This window comes from Pogoniulus pusillus, chromosome 2 (genome assembly GCF_015220805.1).
Source record: "Pogoniulus pusillus isolate bPogPus1 chromosome 2, bPogPus1.pri, whole genome shotgun sequence".
In the NCBI taxonomy this organism is placed as follows: domain Eukaryota; kingdom Metazoa; phylum Chordata; class Aves; order Piciformes; family Lybiidae; genus Pogoniulus; species Pogoniulus pusillus.
Genome location: NC_087265.1, coordinates 41,340,205 through 41,365,944, shown reverse-complemented (window position 1 = coordinate 41,365,944; position 25,740 = coordinate 41,340,205). Strand labels below are relative to the sequence as shown.

At 41.7% G+C, this 25,740-nt stretch overlaps 1 protein-coding gene across 2 annotated transcripts in view; it reads right to left on the bottom strand.

Moving 5' to 3' along the window:
- Window positions 1-25,740, bottom strand: part of CHN1 (chimerin 1) — a 127,448-nt gene that overhangs the window by 75,189 nt on the left and 26,519 nt on the right. For both annotated transcript variants that reach the window (XM_064162298.1, XM_064162289.1), the window contains exons 3-6: window positions 23,782-23,820; window positions 20,593-20,648; window positions 12,923-12,954; window positions 11,990-12,103 (exon numbers count right to left, since the gene is read on the bottom strand). In XM_064162298.1, coding sequence (XP_064018368.1) covers window positions 11,990-12,103; window positions 12,923-12,954; window positions 20,593-20,648; window positions 23,782-23,820 — 241 coding nt within the window. The remainder of the gene's footprint in view (window positions 1-11,989; window positions 12,104-12,922; window positions 12,955-20,592; window positions 20,649-23,781; window positions 23,821-25,740) is intronic.

Sequence of the window (25,740 nt, the reverse complement as noted above, 5' to 3'; positions counted from 1 at the left end):
AACAGAAAACAAATCCCAGCAAAGAGTCTACCCAGTGCCAATGCAGACATGACCTTCAATTCACTCTAATTGGGATCAAGTGAAAAGTTCAGAGCTGGTGGCTGTATCACTGACAACAGCTTCCCACCATACTCTCCCAATTGAGGCTGAAGACTGTTTAGTTGCATCACTGTCCAGACTTCCATATCCAAAAGAGAAAATATGTTGTGCAAACAGCATGCTGGAAAGAGCAGGCAGTGAGAATCAGAGCAATGACACTTTCCCGTGGATCTGTCAGGGACCACACGGTAAAACAACTGCCTTAGGGCATTAGCAGCAGGTAGCAGCTGCTGAAAAAGAAAGTCAAGACCAGAAGTGTTATCAGCCCTTGGTACCTGAAATGGTGTCTTTCACATGTCTAAAAAAACAGTGAGAAAAGTCTTGGTTTCTGTCAATGTCTTATGTTACTTTTAACAGCTTTTATGAACTCATTTCCATCATCTCCAACTCTGAACAAGTATCAGCTGATTAAGGACCATGTATGCTATTAATATGCAGTAAGATGACTCAGCTCTTAAGATGACTCAGCTCTTAAGATGACTCTCAATGTTTTTTATCAGTGATAGATGATTAGAAAATAATCTGCAAAGAAGCTCTTGTACAGATGTATTACTACTTCTAAGTACTTTGCATGTATGTCCTATTCTATTTAGAGTTGATATAAATCCCTGGAATGTATTTTATGACTAAATCAGAATAGATAGTAATGTTTTGGGCTGTGTTTTAATGCTTTCTCTACCTGATGAAACCTCCAGGCTTCCTGCAGTTAGTGATTAAAACACATTTCATAGAATCAACCTGGTTGGAAGAGACCTCCAAGATCATCCAGTCCAACCTAGCACCCAGCCCTATCCAGTCAACTAGACCATGGCACTAAGTGCCTCAGCCAGGCTTTTCTTGAACACCTCCAGGGACTGCAACTCCACCACCTCCCTGGGCAGCCCATTCCAATGCCAATCACTCTCTCTGTGAAGAACTTCCTCCTAATATCAAGCCTATGCCTCCCCTGGCACAACTTGAGACTGCGTCCTCTTGCCCTAGCAAAAGGGCATTCAAATAATTCCTGCAGAAGACAAAAGATCTGTACCCTTTGGACAGGGGAAACAAGAGGGGAGGAGAACATAACATACACCACATGTACAAATATACACAATTTAATTATCAACTGATTACACTGTAATTTGACTTTCTACTATTTCAACTCTAACAGTGCCTAGAAGCTTCCAAGGAGACAGACATTATACACTACAAAACCAGCACAGTATAACACAGGTTCCTGGTTGGGAGCTGTGGCTGGTGGTAATCAGGGATAGCATACAACTTTCAGTTAGTTTGGGCCATTTTCAAGAGATCCTGGACTTTGGTACTGAACAGGCACCTGAGAGAATGCAGGAAGGAAAATATGTTTTTCTATGGATAAACAAGGCAAAAGAAACTTAAAAGCCTCAACTCGAGTCATACGTGAAAGCAAAAAGTGAGCTCACATCTTCTGAGCTTCGCCACAGCACCTCACCACAAGCCCAGTGCCTCTGGTTAGCATGCAATTACAGTAGATCTTTGTGGTGCAGCAGGAGCTACAGACAAGGGTGAAGGACATGGCATAAAATGAACATAAGCAATAAGCACTGAGCACAGACAGCTCTTGGATAAGTTACCAAAAAGTTCACAACATCACCGGAGCAGAGAATATTCCTGTGAGAAGCACTGAACTTACATGAGGAGGAGAAAGACTGCATCAAACTAAATTGCCAAAGATAAATTAGACATTCTAGCCAAAAGAAAACAGAGCTGACAACAACAACAGATGGGAAGAGGAGGGAAGGAGAACAGGAACACAGCAAGAAGACATGAACCATAAGGAAAAAAGGATTTTAGTGTGTGGGAGTGCCTAGGTGGCCAGTTAATTACTCATTAATGTTAGAAGCTATTTATTATTATTCTAAATACTTAAATGAAGCCACCTCAGTTGTGCTCAGGTGCATTTACATAAGGCAGATGACATCCAGGACACCTACATTGTTTTCTGACAGCTAAACTTTCCACACTGACAAAGGAGGACAGGAGGCTGTAGCCAGGTGGGGGTTGGTCTCTTCTGCCAGGCAATCAGCAACACAACAAGGGGACACAGTCTCAAGTTGTGCCAGGGGAAGTATAGGCTGGATGTTAGGAGGAAGTTCTTCCCAGAGAGAGTGATTGGCATTGGAATGGGCTGCCCAGGGAGGTGGTGGAGTCTCCATCCCTGGAGGTGCTCAAGAAAAGCCTGTCTGAGGCACTTAGTGCCATGGTCTAGTTGACTGGCTAGGGCTGGATGATAGAGGGATCTTGGAGGTCTCTTCCAACCTGGTTGATTCTATGATTATTAAGTATGAAATTTCATATAGGAAAAGAAATTTCTTCTACATGGAAGATAATTTAAATAGAAGGCAAATTGTTTTATTTCAGAAGAGAAAAGCAAGCTCCAAAATATATCAAGCACACTGTCCTCTGGAGCTAGCAGTAGCTTGTGTGATATAGCCAGCCATCAGAATGACAGCTTTAGTTTCAGCAGAATTTAAGCCTCCATAAAAGAAACATTTGTCTCTGTGCAAGAAAGAAAAAAGAATCATAGAATCAAGCAGGTTGGAAGAGACCTCCAAGATTATCCAGTCCAACCTAGCACCCAGCCCTATCCAGTCAACTAGACCATGGCACTAAGTGCCTCAGCCAGGCTTCTCTTGAACACCTGCAGGGATGGTGACTCCACCACCTCCCTGGGCAGCCCAGAATATTAGCTGGCATACCTGTTGTGTGAGCCTATTAAAATACCTTTAAGTGTGAACTGTTTCTTTCATCTAAAAGAAGCCACAGATACCCAAGTGACCAATTTTTGAAGCCCACCTGAATTCTGTGCCTATGGAAGTGCGACAGGCTAAGCCTGAGACAGAAGGAAAAGTCCCTACTTGAGAGCTTCAGCTGACCACAGAAGGAGGAGCACTTTTTTCTGTTTCATTCCAAATAAAGAAGACTGATCAAAGTGGGTCACACTGAAACGTATTTATCTCACAGACAGGTTTGATCCCATTTTGGAGCGATTTTATTTAACCCAGCTAAGCTTTAAAGCTGGTGCATGTGTGCCTATATGTAGCTATGTCTATTTAGTGTCCCAGGATTTTCACTGGTGAACAGGGAATGTTGTGTGAGTATTTCAGAACTGAACTCAGCCTTTGCTACTACCAATCACTGCATTTGCAAACCAGGTGAAAAAAAAAACAGCCAGCCAGAATCATCTGAAAAGCTTAGTCTTTAAAATGGCCTTTCTGATTTTTTCCCTAACAACTAGCATGACATCAAAGTAGTGTTACCATGGTAAAGTGAAGGGATGCACTCAGCTGCTGTTTTGCTGGGCTCCTTCAGACTACTTCCAGATCATCTGTGAATTCAGGATAAACTATGACCATGTTTTGATCTATTCATAATTTAAAACAACCACCTCATTATTCAGCCATTATCACATGTGTGATAATACATGCCCCAGCCTGTACAACGAGGCCTTCCAGCAGAATGCAGGTGCCCAGTTTTCACCTCTGAATTTGAGAAGCCTTTTGCAGATGTTGAATTTTACATGTGTGAAGTAATCCCACAGCTATCAAAGCGACTATGTGTGTGCCCAAGAGTCCTCTGAAAACAAACAGCATTTGGTTACCAAAGCAATTGTCCTCTGAAATACAAAAACCTTCATCTGCAGCGTTATGCCCTAACAGCCTACCAATTATGTTTCCTTTTAAACTATCAGTGGACAGCTTAACCAGATTTCCTAGTTTAGGGAGAGAGAACATATGTATGCATTTCTTGCACAACACATGTAGCTGGTCAGTTAAACTAAGGGTTACTATTTTTTAACACATAGCCTCAAGAATTCTCTCCTGATGCCACAATCTGGAACGTGCCCTAACCCCCAAACATGAAGAAAACATGACTCATAATCACAGCTAACATTATTACCTTTTTTTTCTTTGTTTTTAATCATGCTGCAGAACCTTATTTCTGTTCATTCTCAGTATCACAACAATAGAATTTGCAGGAAGGGAAACCATGGTAACCAACTAAACGTGCTACAGCAGATATCTGCTCAAAAGAACATGCAGTACCATCGCGCTTCAACGCCTACCACTAGCACAATCTCTACCCCTTTCCTCTTTATCCTCATCCTAATTATTAAACAAGCTCTCCATCACGAAAGGCTACATTGCAAACCATGTCTTATAGTGACTGAAATTTGTTGTAGGTCCCAGCATGAAGCACTATGCTACACTTTCACCAAATTTAAAAGCAGATCTAATACTTCTAGGAATCGAGTAGGACTTCTCAGTTCTTTTCATCAGTTTGGAACACACAATTAATGTTATAATGTATTTTATATCTTTTTCCTTTCTCCTGCATCTGGGTCAAGGCAACGCCAAGCACAAATCCAGGCTTGACGGTGACTGGCTGGAGAGCAGCCCTGAGGAGAGGGACTTGAGGGTGCTGCTGGATGAGAAGCTCAACATGAGCCAGCAGTGTGCACTTGCAGCCCAGAAAGCCAACCCGATCCTCGGCTGCATCAGGAGAAGTGTGGCCAGCAGGTCGAGGAAGGTGATTCTCCCCCTCTACTGTGCTCTGGTGAGACCCCACCTGGAGTACTGCATCCAGTTCTGGAGCCACTATGACAAGAGAGATATGGAGATGCTGGAGTGTGTCCAGAGAAAGGCCACGAGGATGATCAGAGGGCTGCAGCAGGTCTGCGATGAAGACAGACTGAAGGAGTTGGGGCTGTTCAGTCTGGAGAAGAGGAGGCACCAAGGTGACTTTCTTGTGGTCATCCAGTATCTGAAGGGGGCCTACAAAAAAACTGGGGAGGGACTTTTTAGACTCTCAGGGAGTGACAGGACTAGGGGGAATGGAGCAAAACTGGAAGTGGGGAGATTCAGACTGGACGTGAGGAGGAAGTTGTTCAGCATGAGAGTGGTGAGAGCCTGGAATGGGTTGCCCAGGTTGAGGCCCCATCCCTGGAGGTGTTTAAGGCCAGGCTGGATGAGGCTCTGGCCAGCCTGCTCTAGGGTAGGATATCTCTACCCATGGCAGGGGGAGTAGAACTAGGTGATCCTTGTGGTCCCTTCCAACCCTGACTGATTCTATGATTCACTGCCACAGACACTTGCTGATACATATGGACCTACACAGATTCCTACAATAATTTTATCATTAGTAATTTTTTTTTTAACCATCAGGGTTGCAACCATCAGTGGCATTCTTTGAGCAATTAATTAGTAAACAATGCTGAATTCTGCTGTGCTCTTTTTTATTACTGTAAAAAAGGGTCTGAGAAACCACATTAATGATTAAACACAGGTATTAGGAATGCTAGAGTACAGATATGCTGCTTTCATTTGTGTTTATGCTTCATTCTTGTTTATCCAACATCTGAACTGCTGCAATATGATAGGCTTTCTTAAGCTCTGAAGATCATTTTTATTTGAGGGACAGCTCTGCATATTTAACCATAGTCATACACTTAAAACAACATTTAAATTATCATTTTCTATTTCCCTATTCTGAAAAAAAAAGAGTTTTCTGAAAACTAAACCTATTTTGTTTCAAACTCAGATATGAAAAGTAGTCTAAAGTCATGCTGCAAATTAATTGCATAATAATGGACAAAAGTAGACAAAAATAGCTCATCAGATGATGATCAAAATGCAGCTTCTTATATAAAAGGAAAGCAGATTTTGCAGTAACTCACCAGTAACCTTAATAACTGAACAGGTTTTTTTGTGTGAGAGTAACTTTTTATATCTTATTTAAGAAAAACTATTCAGAATATTCACTTTGAACTCAGTTAACTCTTCCACAGCATTGCACTAAGAATGTTTGAGTGCCTCAGTTAAGCCTGCAAAAGCTATTATTTGTCCTGTCCTATATTTGGTCATTTAATCGGTGCCAGGCTATGTCTGTAGCTGCTGCAGCTCCAGAACAAGATCTGTAGAGCTACTAAAGCTAGTTCTATAAAATCATCAGAGCCCAGTGTTCCACAATGGTCAAAAACTCATTTAGAAAGGTTTGGAGAATAAAGAAAGAAAACCTCATGGCCCACTTGAACAGGATGTGCAGTCCTGATCCCATCAACTCTTAAAGACAATCACAGAGTAAGAGAAAGGTGCAGAGAAAGATGAGAGATGACAGAGGTATGGACAGCTTTGTTACAAAACCTGAATCTATTGCCCAGGTCTCACAGACCTATAGAGGAGGACAGTAAAGGGGGCATGGGTAAATTAAGATCAATTGTTCACTCTTTCTCATAATACAAATACTAGGGAGCATAAAATGAAATTCTGAGATGTAACCTTCAAAAGAGGAATGCTGCTTCCTACAAAATCTAGTTAAGGCAGGGACTTACACTGCAGCTGCATGTGCTAGTTTGAACCTAGCTAGAATGTTTAGGTGAGAACTACTAGATTACAGGCTGTGAAAGGGAAACAATGGTGATGTCTACTTCCCTCATAGGCTTGCTGAGATGTATAAGAACAAGAGTGAAAACACAGATAAGGCATTCGGGCACCGCCTGAGCTCTGGGCTGCATTTCTCTCTAACCTCAACTACCATCTCTCTGATTAATCCACTTTGCTTCCTAACCCCCCTGGCCAATCCTCTATTCTTCCTTGGGGCACAAGGCAACATCTGGGGTAAGGTAGAGGGGTGGGAGAAGGTGGAAGGGCAGATGGGAGCCCCTCCTGGGGACTCAGGTTTCTGGAAGGGCTGTTGTGATTCTGTGTTACCTTTTACCTTGTATTTTTCTGTATCTAACTGTATATACTGTAACTATCTGCTTGTATATTGTGCTAAGCTGTGAATAAGAAGCTTCATTCCATTCCTAGAACTGGCTGAGTCTAGTCTGGGTGATTTCCAAAGCGTGGGGAGAGGGGGGCAGGTAACACCCAAACCACTACACTGAAGACAGCAAAGTCTGCGTGGGGGCTTGGAAGTGTTCTCAGAAAGCTACTAAATAAACCCCAAAAACTCTCTCCATCAAAAGCCAGGAAAAATAGGAAAGATAACAGTTTTGCTCAGAAGTCCCTGAACCACAAATTTTCAGAAGCTGGGCTAGAGCAGCAGAGAACTATTACTATATATTCATCTTGTTCTTACACTTTTACTTCAATGTCTGCTATTAATAGCTGCCCAAGTGTGGATACTGGACTCGGATTATGAACTGGTTCTCTAATCTGATGCAGTGTGCTCATAGTCAAAGAAGTTACTAATACAGTAACAGAGATATACAACTGGGGAGAAAGTCTTAGCAAACAGTATCCCAGATCTGCCCAATTTATGATGACTTAAAGCATCCTTTAGTGTAACTTAAAAAGAACTTAAGTTGGATGTTTGAAAGGACTTCCTCACAGAAAGGGTGACACTGGAATGGACTGCCCAGGGAGGTGTTGGAGTCGTTGTTCCTGGAGGTATTTAAGAAAAGATTGGATGAGGCACTCAGTGACATGGTCTAGTCAATGCAGTGGTGTTGGGTCATAGGCTTGACTTGATCTCAGAGGTCTATTCCAGCCTCCATAATTCTGTGATTTGTAACTGAGATGCAGAAGAGCTGTGTTAAGAGCACAATGGTCTATAAAAGAACCTTCATACATCAGCTGCACTTGAATTCTGTGCATTTTGGCTATATCTGAAGGCTGTAGCTTAGTGTGATTGTGCATCCTGCTCCAGATTTCACAAAACCATGTTTTTATAACTGTGAATTCTGTCTGCCTACAAAGGAGTTATGACTTGTGGGTGTCAACAATTTATTCTTTCTCTTCTAGAAAGATTAAGATGCTTTACAAGTGGAAATCTTCAGCACAGAGCAAAGACAATCTGAGCATCTCTGGAAGATGTCCACTCTAGAAACAGTCTAGAAAGGAACAAGCAATGAGGACAGAGACAGAACAAGAGAGAATGCAGTTGTTTATTCCCTATAATACAGCCCTCTGAGGCAGAGCTCTTTTATAATTGCAGAATCATAGAATCAACCAGGTTGGAAGGGACTTCCAAAATCATCCAGGCCAACCTAGCACCCAGCCCTATCCAGTCAACTAGATCATGGCACTAAGTGCCTCAGCCAGGCTTTTCTTGAACACCTCCAGGGATGGAGACTCCACCACCTCCCTGGGCAGCCCACTCCGATGGCAAATCACTCTCTGTGGGAAGAGCTTCCTCCTAACATCCAGCCTGTACTTCACAAAGTTAATTCATCTCAAGTTTGTGGCACAAGGGGTGATGTATTCAATAATACAATGTTTGAGCAATTATAATAAGGATTCTGAATTCTACCTTTATGTCTCAACTAGCTTGGGGGGGGAACCTTTATGTCTCAACTAGCCAAGGGAATTTTTTTTACTGTTTTTATCAACTTACAATCTAACCACGTTAGAACCTTTGCCAACAGAGCAGATATCTAACACTGAAGTTAAACAAACTGAAATACAAACCAAAGAAATCAAATAACAAACACTGGGGTATCTTCCTTTTTTAGTTCCAAGAACACAGAGAATGCAGAGCCTTCACTTAATTTTGTAACATCAAACAAAAATGTTGGACAAAACAGAACTATTATTGTAACTAAATTCAAAACAACTTCACATGTAACTTCATGAACATACCATGGAGATTTTAGACATCAGCTACAATAGCTGGTGGAATTGAATGTAGAATTCAGATTGTTCCATGGTAATTTAAAGAGTTGGCTAGTTTGGATCCTCAGGATGAAACACAAAAAGCTTGGTGTTTTCACTGCAGAAACAAAGACTGGAAGTATTTCATTACAGAGATGACATACCTTACCACAGAAAGGATTATGATCCTGTTTCACTAAACTGCTCTTCAGGAGTGGATGGGTTTTTCAGGATTCCCAGGGATACTGACATAAAGGTAAGAAGACATCTACCAGAGCTGGGTGTGCGGAGACGTCTGTATTACTGAATTGTCTACCCCCCCACAGCAGAAGAATTGGTAACTACAAGTCAGGAAACAACCCTGTCACAGTCTCAATAGCAGCTGATCCAAACAATGTTTTCCTAAGAATTTTGGGTCTCTAAAAACTGCAATTTTATGATGCAATCTCATTTCATAGCTAGTTACCAATTTGTCCTAATCACAACTGACTGTCAAAGACAGACAAGTCAGGCAACAAGCATACACAGTGGGAGACAGATGAAGGAGACACACAGAAATAAAGAGGGAACCAAGTATTTATGTGAAGACTCACAGAATTTCTTAGATTGGAAAAGACCTTCAAAATCATCAAATCCAATCATTAGTTTCACACTGACAAGTCCTTGACTAAACCAAATCCCTCTGCACAACATCTAGTCATTATGAATCACTATAGTTGGAAAGGACCAGCAGGATCATCCAGTCTGGCCCTCATCCAAGCATCCTTAATCACCAGACCATAGACTCAAGCACCACATCCACTCTCCTTTTAAACACCTCCAGGGATGGTGACTCCACCACCTCCCTGGGCAGCCTGTTCCAGTGCCTGACCACCTGCTCAGTAGAGAACTTCCTCCCAACATCCAACCTAAACCTCCCTTCATGCGACTTGAGGCCATTTCCTCTTGTCCTATCATTAGTAATTCAGGAAAAGAGACCAGCTCCAGCCTCACTACAACCTCCTTTTAGGTAGTTGCAGAGGGCAGTAAGGTCCCATCTTAGCCTCCTCTTCTCCAGAACAAACAACCCCAGTTCCCTCAGCTGTGCCTCATAGGTCATGTTTCCCAGACCTCCCCCCAGCCTCGTCGCCCCTCTCTGCACCTGCTCCAGCACGTCAATGTCCCTCCTACACTGTGGAAACTCCTGCTACACTTAATAGTAGAGAGAAAAAAGAAATCCTAGTGGTAAAATTCCCAGCAATGGAAGATGCAGAGCTACAGTTCATGGAGAATTTTCACCTAAAGTATGAGAGTGATGATCCTCATTCACACACCGTAAAGGCCAGAGTAAGACAACAGAGCATTACTTGCTGTGGGATGGAAAGCTGCCACCTGGACCACTGCCTTTAATGTACAAGTCATTCAACTAGGACTTAAATGTGATGAAACAACTGCATCATGCTGTAATTTCAGTTTCTGAGGTGTTTTGCCAAACATTGGACTTCTTCAAAATAAATCAGTAACAGTTTTGCTATCATTTGAAACTGATCATCAATAGCCATGCTTTCTCAGTTCTATTTGGTATGAAAAGAGATTTTATTGACATGTGGTCAGTTTCAAAGAGATACCATCAAACCCAGAAAAGACCCCTTTTGACTTGCTGGACTAGAAGAGCATGTATAAAACAAGTTGTATCAATTCACCCAGCAAAATACTCAGTAGCTTTATCTTTCACAGCCTATGTGCCCTGTGCCTCTTGCACCAACCAAAGCAAGAGACAGGAGCTCTGTCTTTAAGGCAGGTATTATGACAACTGGGTAGGGCTGGAGTTTTTTTTGTTTTGGTTTGGTTTTGGGTGGGTTTTTTTTTAAGTTTTAAATAAAGATTGCAAAAGCAGAAGTAAAAATAGTGGACTATGAGACCCTAATAAGTCACATCAATCCTATTTGCAGTGTTAATGCAAACCATTGTAAATGGCAATAGTGTTATTATTTGGAATCTCATTGTTATGATAAAAACAAATATCTCAGAAAATATATTTTTCCTTTTTTTTTTTCCCACTCCTTAAAACACTGCCACTAATTCACAACCTATTATTTCAAGATATTCGTGTTTCAATTGCAATCTTATCTTACCCATATAGAATCATAGAATCAAGCAGGTTGGAAGAGACCTCCAAGATCATCCAGTCCAACCTATCCCCCAGCCCTATCCAATCAACTCGACCATGGCACTGAGTGCCTCATCCAGTCTTTTCTTGAAGACCTCAAGGGACGGTGCCTCCACCACCTCCCTGGGCAGCAACTGTATCTTCTCCTTTAACATGTTTCTGTCCTACTTGGATTTAAAACACTGCTAAGAATCGACATCTAAACACCCGAGGGCTGGTCAGGAGGTGGGGGGGACAGGCTCTTCTCACTTGCTCCCTGAGATAGGACAAGGAGCAATGGATGTAAGTTGCAGCACAGTAGGCTCCACCTTAACACAAAAGGGAACTTCTTTACTGTAAGGGTCGCAGAGTACTGGAACAGGCTCCCCAGAGAGGTTGTGGAGTCTCCTTCTCTGGAGACTTTCAAGACCTGTCTGGATGTGTTCCTCTGTGATCTGTGTTAGGCAGTATTGTCCTGCTCTGGCAGAGGGGTTGGACTCTATGGTCTCTTTGGGTCCCTTCCAACCCCTAATATCCTGTGATCCTGTGATTATTTAGGTGTACTACCTAGGCCAAAACAACCTCTGTTACTTCAAAAGCAATGCACGAGGTGGAAAACCCTTGCCATCAATCTGGTTATATATATATATATATATAGTATCTCGTTTTCCCTTCCCTATACCTCCTTTGTAACTCCCCTACCTCAAAATACCTTTTATTTATTGTTAAAGTTTTCTCTTTTAACTTCCAAATCGAAGTGAGACTATTTATTTGGGTGTGCTTTACCTTTTCCTCTCTACATCTAATTCCTTTTCTTTGGAAAAAAAGTAGGGAGAGAGAAAGGCATCCTAGAAATTTTTACTGGTCTATTAACTACATTTGAATCTCTGGGAAATTTAAACTGGAACCAAGACACCAGCAAACCCACAATTGCTATTATCTTGATGGTGCAAACAGTAAGGAATGCTAACACTTCAGACAGGCTTAGGGGAAGTTAAATACACCAAATCTGTAACTAGGATAAAAAAGCACCACGATTGCAAGAAAAACTGAACCAATCAGAAGGAAGTTTAAGCATGAAGGTCAACAACACAGAGCAAACTTTTGAATATTTTATCAATTTGAAAATTAAATATTAATTACCAACCTTAATGCCAAAGTGTAGGTTCCAGGTTGCCGTTGGCTTTCACGAATGAGATAGCTTCCCTCTGCAACGCTTAACAATTGGTCAGCTTCCTCCCTTGAGATCATCCCATGGAATCTAAGGAACAAAGACTTTTTGAAACATGTGCCTTTTCTCCATTAAATTGACTTTTCCTCTTCTTTTAAAAACCACCAGCCACAGTAATTCCAAAAGAAACATACAAATTATTGATTTGCAGGAATACGCAGCTTAAATTAATCTACCTCTGCCTGCATTTGAAGTCACCTGAAATGGTTTAGAAAGGCTTCTGTGAAACAGTACCTATGAAAGACATACATTGCTTTTGAAATCTGCTAATTAAATCCATTTTCTCCCGCTGGCTTTACATGTTTTGGGCAATCCAACATTTCACAGCATTCAAGGATACTGTGGCAACTTGTTAAAATCTTGGGAACTGTGTATGATCTCCATAATTACTGGTGTATTAACCAAATAACACTACAAATCTTTCACCAAAACAAACACAAGTAATACCTGCTTTGTTTCCCCACAGTAAATCTAATCATCTTTGTCTTGGCAAACTGAAATCGAAGACACACATGTGCATTTATATTGCATTTGTGATCCAAATGCTTTTTCTCCTGCACACAAGCATCTTTTGCAAAAGCCAGCTGGAGAGGTAGACAAAGACAACCTTTTGGAAGTATAGAAACATATGTTTTTCTCACTTAAGGTAGCACTCAATGACATCCATATTCATCAGAAAAGGCAGCTGTAATTTCAGGCAGACAAAAGTGATAGTACTGCCTGAGGTTGTGCGAGACATGCTGCTGTAAAACACACAGGAGAAACAAAAGACCCACTAGCAACCTTTTCAGTAACTATTATCAATCAACATGTGTGCATAGATCACTTTTGGAGATGTAGGTTACTTACTCTCTTCCATAATACTTGGGTCTGTTCTCTACCTAGAATAAACAACAGAAATGGTAAGCTTTTGTAACATGTGAACCCATACAGTAAGCATATTGTCCCTGACACAGTATTAAAAGTAGAAAGGGATATCATGTGAAAGTCAAGACAAAGATCAGCTACTACCCCAGGATTTTCCCTGTGGATGGAATATAGGAAAACCAAATGTATACCTTTGGGAAAGGTTACACTTGAATGACATAAAACAGAGTGAGAAAAAGCTGTTTAGATCATGTCATCCTCAGGGCTCTGCTAATACAATCTGATTGCATTAAGTACTGCACAAACTGCCAAAAAGGGGAAACAAAAGATTAATTTCATGAGTGCAAGTGTACAATATTCTTAACTGCACTAAAATAGCAAAATGCCTACAAAACTCTTCCATTTACAAGTCATCTCTCATCCTAGAGCTGTTGCTGCCACTGCTGCAAGAAATTAAGCCACTACGATATCTCCTCAGAGTAAGGGCAAGTAGCAAATTAATGAATCATATGCCACAGACTTGCACTTCTGGTCTTCACTAAATTGTGTGATCTGTAGTAACACCTAAATAACCCCTACAAGGAGTACACATGTATGACATTGTACAGCATCAGCCCTTCTGTTAATGGAATAAATGCAGACAACATGCAAGTGTGTCTGAACACAATCTGCTGCTTAAATACTTCAAATGAAGTAACTCATCTGCAACTGTCCAGAAAGTTTAGAAACAGCTGAGGAACTGCAGATTTCCCAGGAATCAGCTAAATATTCTAAACCACCAGACAAGGGAGGTTATTCTGCCCCTGTAGTCAGCACTGGTCACGCCACACCTTGAGTCTTGTGTCCAGTTCTGGGCTCCTCAATTCAAGAGAGATGTTGAGATACTGGAACATGTCCAGAGAAGGGCAACAAAGCTGGTGAGAGGCCTGGAGCACAGCTCTGTGAGGAGAAGCTGAGGGACCTGGGGGTGTGCAGCCTGGAGAAGAGGAGGCTCGGGGGTGACCTCATTGCTGTCCACAACTACCTGAAGGGAGGCTGTAGCCAGGTGGAGGTTGGTCTCTTCTGCCAGGCAACCAGCAACAGAACAAGGGGACACAGTCTCAAGGTGTGCCAGGGGAGGTATAGGCTGTTAGGAGGAAGTTCTTCCCAGAACCAACTTGCAAAAACCTCAGTGTAAATGTTGATGTCTAACAGTGTTTGCTCATATAAGACTCAGTGCAACTGGAACTCAAATTCACTGCCTGGTTTGGGGTATTTTGGTATTTCTCTACATTTTTTTTTAATTTATGATAATATTAGGAGGTTGTGACATTCAGATGAAATGCATACATTTAGATTCCAAGGGAACTCCACCAGAACTCAGCAGGAGGTGTCTAATTCACTCAGAAGTAGCTGGGCTACATACATATTTTTGACTTGTCAAGGTTTATTTATGGGAAAAAAATCCAACTGCTATTTGTTTAGCCCATCCTTGGCATAGTTTTAAATTTTACTTCTAACTTGGAAAAAAACAACATTATGAGATACGTATTTATTTGTGTAGCACTGATGCAGAGGCCACAGTAAAGATTCAAGTCTCGCTGTGATACCTGGAAGATAGACAAAGGTCAACAAAATCTCCAGCGTTGCTTTGTTTCTGATGTGTTTCAAGCCGAGGTGTGAAGCAAATGAAACCAAGTTCATGAACAGAGAAATGTAGCAGACTTGGCAAGTGCCTTACAGAAGCAGTTCCTTTGGAAAAGAGCTTAGTTACCATGAAAGTTGTGAAGTAATTCTGGGTGAATGTCACATGGATAAAGCCATCTTTGAGAACAGCTCTAACAAGGGTGTGCGCTACATATGCCCCAGTCTGTGCTCTGCTTCTTGACTACTCAGAGGCCATTTTCACAAGACAGCAGAGAGATGCTGTTTAACAGGCTAGCACTGAATTAGGATGAAGCCTCATAACAGGATGGAAAAGGTCAATGATTTTAACAAATAGGCAAATAATGAAGATAATTATTTTTCCCATACATAGTTATTTAAAATCTATCCTGCAGTGCCTTCACATGCACACACGTGTGTATACAAGATTATGTGCACAACAAATACAAATTCCAGGGAGACTATACAATATTAATTCAACAAATAACATCATAATGTGGATGTAAGCCTCATGCAGAAGGCAAACATATTTAGAAGGTTATGGTATCACCAAATTTACAATTGAACATCATACAGTGCTAAAAGCCTCAGCCCTGATGCACCTTCACAAGGAAACAACAATTTGCAGATTAATGCAATGCAATTTTTAACCTCAGTGTAACTCTACTGATCTGTGTGTTGATCTGATATGAAACCAGAGCAACAGAGCAGAAACTCCAGAATTTCATGTTAGCATGCCATTTTTGCTGAATACAGGCTCACAGGATGTTAGGGGTTGGAAGGGACCTAAGGAGATTCGAGTCCAACTCCTCTGCCAGAGCAGGACCACACAATCTAGCAGAGATCACAGAGGAACACATCCAGACAGGTCTTGAAAGTCTCCAGAGAAGGAGACCCCACAATCCCTCTGGGGAGCCTGTTCCAGTGCTCTGTGACCCTTACAGGAAAGAAGTTCCGCCTTGTGTCGAGGAGGAACCTCTTTTGCTGCAATTTACACCCATTGTTCCTTGTCCTATCTCAGGGATCAAGTGAGCAGAGCCTGTTCCCCCCCCTCCTGGCCAGCATTCAGATACTTATAAACATTTATCAAATCCCTTCTTAGGCTTCTCTTCTCCAGACTAAAAAGCCTCAGGTCCCTCAGCCGCTCCTCATAAGCCATGCCCTCCAGTCCCCTAATCATCCTTGTAGCCCCTCACTGGACCCTCTCCAGCAGATCCCTGTCACTCTTCAACTGGGGAGACCAAAACTGAACACAGTATTCAAGATAAGGTCTCACCAGAGCAGAGTAAAGGGAGAGGAGAATCTCCCTTGATCTGCTGGACACACTCTTCTTAATACACCCCAAGATCCCATTGGCCTTCTTGGCCACAAGGGCACATTGCTGTGCCATGGTTAACTTGTCATCCACCAGGACCCCCAGGTCCTTCTCCACAGGACTGCTTTCCAGCAGACCACCTCTCAGCCTGTACTGGTGCAGTTTATTATTCCTTCCCAGATGCAGGACTCTGCACTTGGCCTTGTTGAACTTCATGTGGTTCCTCTGTGCCCAACTCTCCAGCATTTGTACAACTATTCTCTAACAAGTACTTTTTCTCCTCCTCATCATTCTCACTTATGTCAACAAAGTTGATTAAGATAAGGTAAAAGAAACATGCTAATACCTTACCAAATTACATGTTGTTCCCTCCCACTGACCTCTTTGATGTTCTCTGGACCAAAAATTCTCTTCCTAACATTTATGAATTTGTTTACACAGCTGAATAATTCAACCACTTAAGAGAAGATTCTGCTCCCCACTGACTTGCGCACGGCTGCTAGGAGGAACCCAGCTGAGAAAGAACAGATCACAAAGCTCAACACTAGCAGGAAAGACTGAGACCAGAGAAAAAAGGTTAAACACTTCTCGCTGAATGTATTTTCACATCAGATCTGGCTCAGCTGCATAAATTGTTCAATACTCCAAGAAAAACAGATATCTGCATTATGGCAAATCAACACAGCAGTAGGAAAATGCACACTGATAAAGGTATTATTTCCATTTTACCTTTATTAGGTAAAAATAAGCTTCAAAGAACTTTTTGGGTGTAGGCTTTTTTGGGGGGGGTTGTTCTTTGGGTTTGTTTTTGGTAAATGGATTCACCAATAAGAAAATCTGTATTTAACATGCTCTGTTCTGCAGCTAATTACCTCCAACTGACTTAGTCTTTCACAGTTCTATTTTATATAGTTCCATTCAGAATAGTTCCTAAAACCTGCAGATTTTGTTTCTCAGTTGCTACAATAACATGCATACTGCAGATACAGGTTTACTCCGCAGGGCTCAAGAAGCTGTTTTAAAATGCAGAATGTCTCTTCTTTTTTGTTTGCTCTGGCACAGGCAAAGTTTTACACTTGCTTAAAGTCTGTCATGTTACAATCTCGTTTTGGAATAAATTCATAGAAAGATGACATTATAGACACTAATGTGTGGCATTTCATTCTACAGCGATGACAAGACTTAGCAGAGCATTTTAATTGCTTGGTACTTTGACCAATTCCCCCTTGACTCTGACAGACTGCCTATTTACAGAATTAGACCAGTGTGACCTCGCTGAGTAGGGATGCAGTACGCTCAGAGCTTGGATTATTAGTTCATGCAGGACCATTTCCCCACAGCAAAACTTCCTCCCTAAAACAGTCCATTTTTTTTTCACTTTGCCACCTGGATAATAGCTAATACAGTTTTATAATTAACAGTATTAAAATCCAGTGATGACAAGGATGAGAAAATGATAGTGGTCAGTGTGATTTGTATTTGAAGAAGCTTCACACAGATACTTTTGTACTTAGCTGGCAAGAGCAGATGCTTGATTAAAGAAAAAAACAGAAAACCAGAAAAGCAATCCAGATCTGACCAGCAGCTGAAAGATTTCCAGCATTCCAGAGACAGATGACATTTTTAATTCTCAAACACTATATCAGTGTTTATATCTCTGCCTACGTCACTGGACAGGCTAACAGTGTTTGAAGAAATACTACAGAGAAACTCAGCATCAAGTTTGCTTCTTATCACCCAGGGAAAGAGACCCCAAAACTCTTCTCAGCAGTCAAACTACTGTGGGATGTAATACCACCAAATCTTATTCAACATGATGGACCTCTTTATCAGCTCACAGCTTCCTCCTAACTGCAGAGTACATATGCATTGTGCAAGCAACGTGCAAAACAATTATCACTGTTACATTACTTGCTGTAATATTTCCTTGTGTTGATACTTTCTCACTCCTTACATTTCTATTATGCATTTTGGTTTTGTTTCTATTATGTTACTGTGTTGTTTCATAGAATCAGCCAGGTTGGAAGAGACCTCCAAGATCATCCAGTCCAACCTAGCACCCAGACCTACCCAGTCAACTAGACCATGGCACTAAGTGCCCCAGCCAGGCTTTTCTTCAACACCTCCAGGGACAGCAACTCCACCACCTCCCTGGGCAGCCCATTCCAATGCCAATCACTCTCTCTGCCAACAACTTCCTCCTAACATCCAGCCTAGACCTCCCCCAGCACACCTTGAGACTGTGTCCCCTTGTTCTGTTGCTGGTTGCCTGGCAGAAGAGACCAACCCCCACCTGGCTACAGCCTCCCTGCAGGTAGTTGTAGACAGCAATGAGGTCCCCTCTGAGCCTCCTCTTCTCCAGGCTGCACACCCCCAGCTCCCTCAGCCTCTCCTCATAGGGTTTGTATTCCAGGCCTTTCACCAGCTTTTTTTTCCATCTCTGGACACGTTCCAGTATCTCAACATCTCTCTTGAATTGAGGGGCCCAGAACTGGACACAGTACTCAAGGTGTGGCCTGACCAGTGCTGAGTACAGGGGAAGAATAACCTCCCTTGTCCTGCTGGCCACACTGTTCCTGATGCAGGCCAGGATACCATTGGCTCTCCTGCCCACCTGAGCACACTGAGCACACTGCTGGCTCACGTTCAGCTACTATCTACCAGTACCCCCAGGTCCCTTTCTGCCTGGCTGCTCTCCAGCCACTCTGTCCCCAGCCTGTAGTGCTGCTTGGGGTTATTGTGGCCAAAGTGCAGAACCCTGCACTTGGCCTTGTTAAATCTCATCCCATTGTTTTGTTTGTTCGAAGAAATCAAAGCATACATAGAAAAATTCAGGTTCTATATCTGTAAGAATTAATACATTCACAAATAAGGCTTTCAAAGCATCTAACTGAAAAATTGTTCATTACAAAGTCACCTGTTTTTTGAGGTAAGCGTACAGTCTAAGTCTGTCACGACATGAACAAACAATAGCAGGGCTCTGAGCAAACAGAAGACTAAAAATGATTGTCCAGGCATGTCAGCACTTTAATGAACAGTGTGAAAAGACTACAAAGAGATCCTCCTATGTTTTACAATATGCATATATAGGTATACCTACACACATACTAGCATTTCTTCCAGTAGTGATAGAAGGAAGGGAAAAGTCACTGTTCCACAGCACTTCATAAAGATAGTCTGTTGGAGGCATGAAATAAAATACTTCATCCTATCCAGGAGAGCCTTCTGTACAATCACCAATCTGCATTACAAGATGAAGCTTCTACAAGACTTCAGTTATTTTGTATATTAACATAATGAAAAACTCTATCACAGAGAACACACAAAATAGAAGATAGCCTTCCTAATAATGTTGCAGTGGGAATAAAAAAGCTGGACAAGTTCCTGGTTTTCACAGCTCAGATCTTATCTTCTATAGGGCCCTTCTTCAAATCTTCATCTTGCCTTCTTTGATGTAAATAAGGCAACTTCAACAAGAATTCCCCCACTTGGACCATCATTAGCAGCATAAACACTGGTTAAAACAAAACTTATTGCTACAGCGTGTCTTGTAGAACTCATGTATTGTCCATAGTTATGTCTTGCTTAAGTGGAATCAGCTATATAGCTGCACCATTTATAAAAATACCAATCTATCAAATTATAAAGGAAAACAAGAGCACTTCCACTAAGTGCTGCATTCCACTTCTCTTAGATCTCTACTTCTTACTTGAAAAACTGGCATATTACTTCATGAAATCACAAGCAGGCGTTTAAAAAGGCAACAAAAGAAACTTAGTTCTGTAAAGGAAGCTGTTAATGTTTCTAATAGTTTTACATCCCTTTGTATTTAAGCCTATGTTGAAGTGACTAACAGATTTCAAAGATTAATTCCCTTTTTCTTGGCACACGATAAAAATGCCTAAGTTTTATTGCTGCAATATAATAACTTGCAGTGGTTATTCAGCGAGAGCTGTGTTTTGTAACACTGCTTAACAAGTCAAGCCTAACATTTGGCATTTTTGAAATTGAAATTAATGTTTCCCAGGTTCCTAACTGAAGCTACAGGAGAGATGATGTAGTTAGAAGTAAAATCTGGCTGGTGTGGATGTTTGCTATCTATTAAATCCTCCAGCATCAGAGCTTTGGAGGGTGCTGGTCTACTGGATGGCAATTCAGGGCACACTAGCAATTTCAGGTCTGCCTGTCCCATGAACAGGTGCTTCTGTATCACTGTATATAAACAGGATCCTATTGTTACTATTTGGATCCTTTAAATCTGTGCCTTTGGTGCCTCAGCTACTAGTATTAATCAGTTTTAAGTACTATGACTCAAGTAACAGCAGCAGGGGAGGTTTCAGTCTTTCCTGCACAGATTTACCACACACATCTAGCAGCAGTGTGTGTATGAACAGGTGCACAGTTCCCCTGTACAGTTCTGGTTTTACTTCTGTGAATTTTTGACCTGAAAAGGCATGTTTCCATGTAGATTAGAGCCAAAAATCAGTAAGTGAGTCTCAGATGTACACACCATATTCAAGATGTTTTAAACTTGATTTTTGGATAAAATGGACTTCCAGGCACCAGTGTCCCTGGGGTACTTACTCAAATCACAGCACCAAGCGTCCCAAGGAAGTGCTGTTTGAGTTGGACAACATTAAGCATAGACTTGGAATTACTGGATTCTGTAAATCTGAAGCTTTATAATACCCACCTCACGTGTGCAGGTTATCCTTCTAGGATGGGGAGCTTCCTGTTGTAACTGATACACTGGGAGAAGGCAGAAGTTAAATTCTGATTAATACAGGATCACTGTGTAAAAGTCAGGCATTTTAACATTAAATACAGCTGTCTAAACAGGCAAGATTTTTTGGGAGACTCAATTCAAGGATACATATATATTACAGTCTCAAAAATTACTTACAAGTGCTCAGAAAAAAAGAGAATGTTGCTAGCCAAAATAGGACTAGTGATTATCTTTGCATCAATTGTCCAAGTAACTATGTGAAAATCAGCAAGGTTCTACCAATCAAATCAGAAAGGGAATCATGATAAGCACAATTTGAGTTCCATTAATGTGTCCAATAAGGCTGTTCTCAGGCTTTCTTCAGTAAGCAAATGGAGTCCCATCCTATTACACTGGACACACTCAGTCATCTGAAATATGTCGAGACTTTACAAGAATCATTCAGAACTTTGCAGAAAGAAACCTGCTTCTGCCACTGTTTAGGATGCTCTTCCTGAACAAAAAAAAAGATATATCTGCATTTGCAGATCAAACATAGCAGGAGCCAAGTGGCAGTTAAGGCCCAAATCATGAAATACACTTACTAGTTAGTATCTTTCCTCTCTCTTTTTCCATTAAAAATAATCCACCTCAAGCCAGAACAAATTTTAGGATCTATTTATAAATTTGATGGTACTAATGTGCAGACTTCCTAATATAATATCAAAGGAGTGACTTCCAACTTCTATTCCCTAGAAAGAGCTTGGTTTGACAACACACCTTCAAAATGAATCTGTCAGCACTAAGTTAGTATCTGACTAGTATTCTAGAACTGGTAAAATAGATACTTGGAATTGCCTTGCCAGGCAAGGTCATGGAACAGGTCATCTTGGGTGCCATCACAAAGCACCTATAGGATGGCCAAGGAATCAGGCCCAGCCAGCATGGGTTTAGGAAGGGCAGGTCCTGCCTCACCAACCTGATCTCCTTTTATGATCAGGTTACCCACCTGGTGAATGTGGGAGGTTATTCTTCCCCTGTACTCAGCACTGGTCAGGCCACACCTTGAGTACTGTGTCCAGTTCTGGGCCACTCAATTCAAGAAAGATGTTGAGGTGCTGGAACGTGTCCAGAGAAGGGCGACAAAGCTGGTGAAGGGCCTGGAACACAAACCCTATGAGGAGAGGCTGAGGGAGCTGGGGTTGTTTAGCCTGGAGAAGAGGAGGCTCAGGGGTGATCTTATTACTGTCTACAACTACCTGAAAAGACATCGTAGCCAGGTGGGGGGTGGCCTCTTCTCCCAGACAACCAGCAATAGAACAAGGGGACACAGTCTCATGTTGTGCTGGGGTAGGTCTAGGCTGGATGTTAGGAAGAAGTTCTTCACAGAGAGAGTGATTTGCTATTGGAATGGGCTGCCCAGGGAGGTGGTGGAGGCACCGTCCCTGGAGATCTTCAAGAAAAGACTGGATGAGGCACTTAGTGCCATGGTCTAGTTGATTGGATAGGGCTGGGTGCTAGGTTGGACTGGATGATCTTGGAGGTCTCTTCCAACCTGGTTGATTCTATAATTCTAATACTTGAAAATTAAATTTCGTTTCAATCGCAAATACTAACACCAAGGTCCAATAATATTTGCTGTCACCTTCTTCATGTATTAAGACCAAATATTTATTTAACCAGTAAGATTGTACTTCATTACACTTCTCACCTGATCATGAGTCTCTTCCACTAACAAATGTATTTATGTGCTAAGTTATACGGGAATGGAGACATTGGCAAGATGCCCAATGATACAGCAATCACAAATTGAACTGGAAAAGTTCACTCCCTTTGTTCCAAACCAAAAGCCTAATGGTTTTTCCTAATGTTCCTAAAAATCAACCCTTAATATTATGTAGTGGTATTATGAAAATGATTTTTGCAAGTGGTGAGGAACATCACACTCGTATATAAACCAGTAATTTTCATTTCAAGGATAGCAGGACTACTTAATTTTGCCAGCACACAGGTTCCCTAGCTTCTACTGTAAAAGCAGTTATTTGATGTCACTGGGCCTTGTTCCTATCTAATTCTGATAACTGTAGAGTTGAGTTCAAAGGGGAAAAAAATAAAACTCACAGAGCAATTGTGGATTTCTATGAAATTCACTGAAGAGCAGTAGAGACTCATGATCAGCATGCTCCACAGAGACTGGCTAAGAACAGAGAACTGTTTCCCATTTCCCATTCAGCCAGGCTGAAAAGATCTTCTACAAGGAAATTCTTCTCTAATGGCATTATCTTTCGCTGCTTCCAGGTAGAAACACAGCAAGTAGATGAGTTACAAGCCAAGATGCCTCCTCCTCCTTGAATTGAGATATGCAATTCAACAGTCAACAGCAGTTTCCTTGCTGTGATTATTGCCAGGGAAGTCAAAGAAGATATTCCTCTTGAGCCATCATGAGACCAAAATAATATCAAATCACGTAACTCTGCATTTAGTTCTGAACCATGGGAAGGGTTCACCATGGCAGTGTAAGATTGTGACTGGATACTGATTTGCAAGCACCCAAGACTTCAGATCCTGGCAAGATGCCAGTGAAGATTTGGTATTAGACAGATTGGAGCCTCCTGCTACAGATGATGGCATGGAATAAATTGAACAAAGAGGCAGCGTTCTCCAAGCTCACAGAAGGTACAGAGTTGTGATTCACTGTTATCACTTACAACTGGAAGCATAACACACAGATCTCAGCAAGAATATTGTAATGGTGACTAATGATATTTCATACCAAAGAGCAAGGAATCTCAGTTTTATATTTTAGTTCTCTGCTGCAAGAAAAAAGTTTGTTCCAATCATTCTGTATGCACTTTCTGTAACATTAAGGTGTTGACTTGGCATATTACAAGCTGCTGCTGTAAAAAATGATGATTCAAAAGACATAGAGAGATTTTGCCACCAGATTCACAAGCTAAGGTTTCACCTGTCTCAATTGTATAACAATGATTGCATATATTGGCAATTATTGACAAACAAAAACAAACAACCCCCAACAGGGCCATCCATCTAAAGAAAGTGAAGTCTTTTTTGAGGCTGACTTACAGTAAAAAACCCACACAACCCAAACACCAAAAAACCAAAGCAAAACCAAACAAACAATCCAACAAAACCCCCCAAACCTGTTGAGATACTTACAGTAAGATTTCCAAACAGGTGGTCTGTATTCATCAGTATCTGAAAGAAAAATAACAAATCTTAATGCTGTGTTGGAAATATTTTCACACAGAAGTAAGTCTGCAGAAGCATTTGCAGATTAAGATAAATGTTGCACTTGAATTCCAATATTATTTTTCTACTAACACAGCATACAACAACCTGTTAGAAGTTCCCTCCTTTCGTGTAAACTCAAAACATGGAAAAGTATTTTTTCAGACAGAGAGATAAAAGATATATAGGTACTTGCAAAGTGGCAAATATGCAGATCACAAGTCAAAAGGCTGGGGTAGGAGAAGGGGAATGCAGATTATTTTACTATGTATGTATGTATCTTACTATACTATGTATGTACCCAAGCACAAATACAGGCTGGGCAGTGAGTGACTGGAGAGCAGCCCTCGGGAGAGGGAGTTGGGGATGCTGGTGGACAAGAAGCTCAACTTGAGCCAGCAGTGTGCACTTGCAGCCCAGAAAGCCACCAGGAGGAGCATGGCCAGCAGGTTGAGGGAGCTGATTCTCCCTCTCTACTCCACTCTGGTGAGATCTCACCTGGAATACTGCATCCAGTTCTATTACAAGAAGGATGTGGAGATGCTGGATCATGTTCAGAGAAGGGCCACAAGGACGATCAAAGGGCTGCAGCACCTCTCCTAGGACGACAGACTGAAAGAGTTGGGGCTGTTCAGTCTGGAAAAGAGGAGGCTACCAGGTGACCTTCTTGTGGCCTTCCAGTATCTGAAGGGGGGCTACAAAAAAGCTGGGGAGGGACTTTTTAGGCTATCAGGTAGTGACAGGACCTGGGGGAATGGAGCAAAGCTGGAGGTGGGAGATTCAGGCTAGACATGAGGAGGAAGTTGTTCAGCACGAGAGTGGTGAGAGCCTGGAATGGGTTGCTCAGGAAGGTGGTTGAGGCCCCATCCCTGGAGGTGTTTAAGGCCAGGCTGGATAAGGCTGTGGCCAGGCTGCTGTAGGGTAGGGTATCCCTGCCCATGGCAGAGGGGTTGGAACTAGATGGTCCTTGTGGTCCCTTCCAACCCTGACTGATTCTATGATATGTACATTTTGCTTTAAATAACACTAGAAAGACTTTTAAATCTCAATTTATACTCCAATAAATATTTTTTTCAACCAATTTCTTCATGCTGTTAGCTTTTTTTAATTTTCTGGATAGCAATTAGCAACTCCTGAAATAAAAATCAGACTAAGTACTGTACAATATTTTGCAAAAAGAGAAGGGTTTTTTTTTCATACTGAGTAGAAGCTCCACTTGGAAGCAGTCAATACAAATTACAGGCCAAATTCACATTCTCAAATAAAAAGAATAATCATTAAAAAAAAAAAAAAAGTATCAGCATGTTCTAAGTTCTGTTTCCTGTAAGACCTGCAGACAAGTGAGCTGACATTCTGAGAATGGGGCTCTTTGCAAACTTTGCCTTTGATCCAGTTCTACCACCCTGACTAGCTTCAGTTCTGGTGCTACGAGGTACCAAGGCTTTCTGCAGGATGCTCTTCTGGGCTGGTGAGACTTCCTCCATACTGATTACACTATCAGGCCACAAGTTGAAACAACCATGACGCTGGCCCTGCTGTCTTAAACCTTTTCTCACTGCAGCACTCATTTCTGGGCCACGTTTGCAATTCTCTGCTCACGGAAACTACTTGCTGTATCCATCAAACTGCTAATTTCTAGAGATTTTTCATTATGAGGTTCCATAAAGATCAACCAGTCAGAGAACCTGTTGCTTGAATTTTGGTTGGAGTGGTGTCCCCACTTGACAGTCCTCCAAAACAGCCTAAAGCTGGGAAAGGATTTTATTTTACCTCCCATTAGGATAAGCTGTCTGCCTTCTTCAGATACTTGCTTTAGTCCATGATGCCATCAATCATGTTGAAATATCTAAATCAGAGCTCAGTGGAATCAGATGGTTTCCTGTTTCA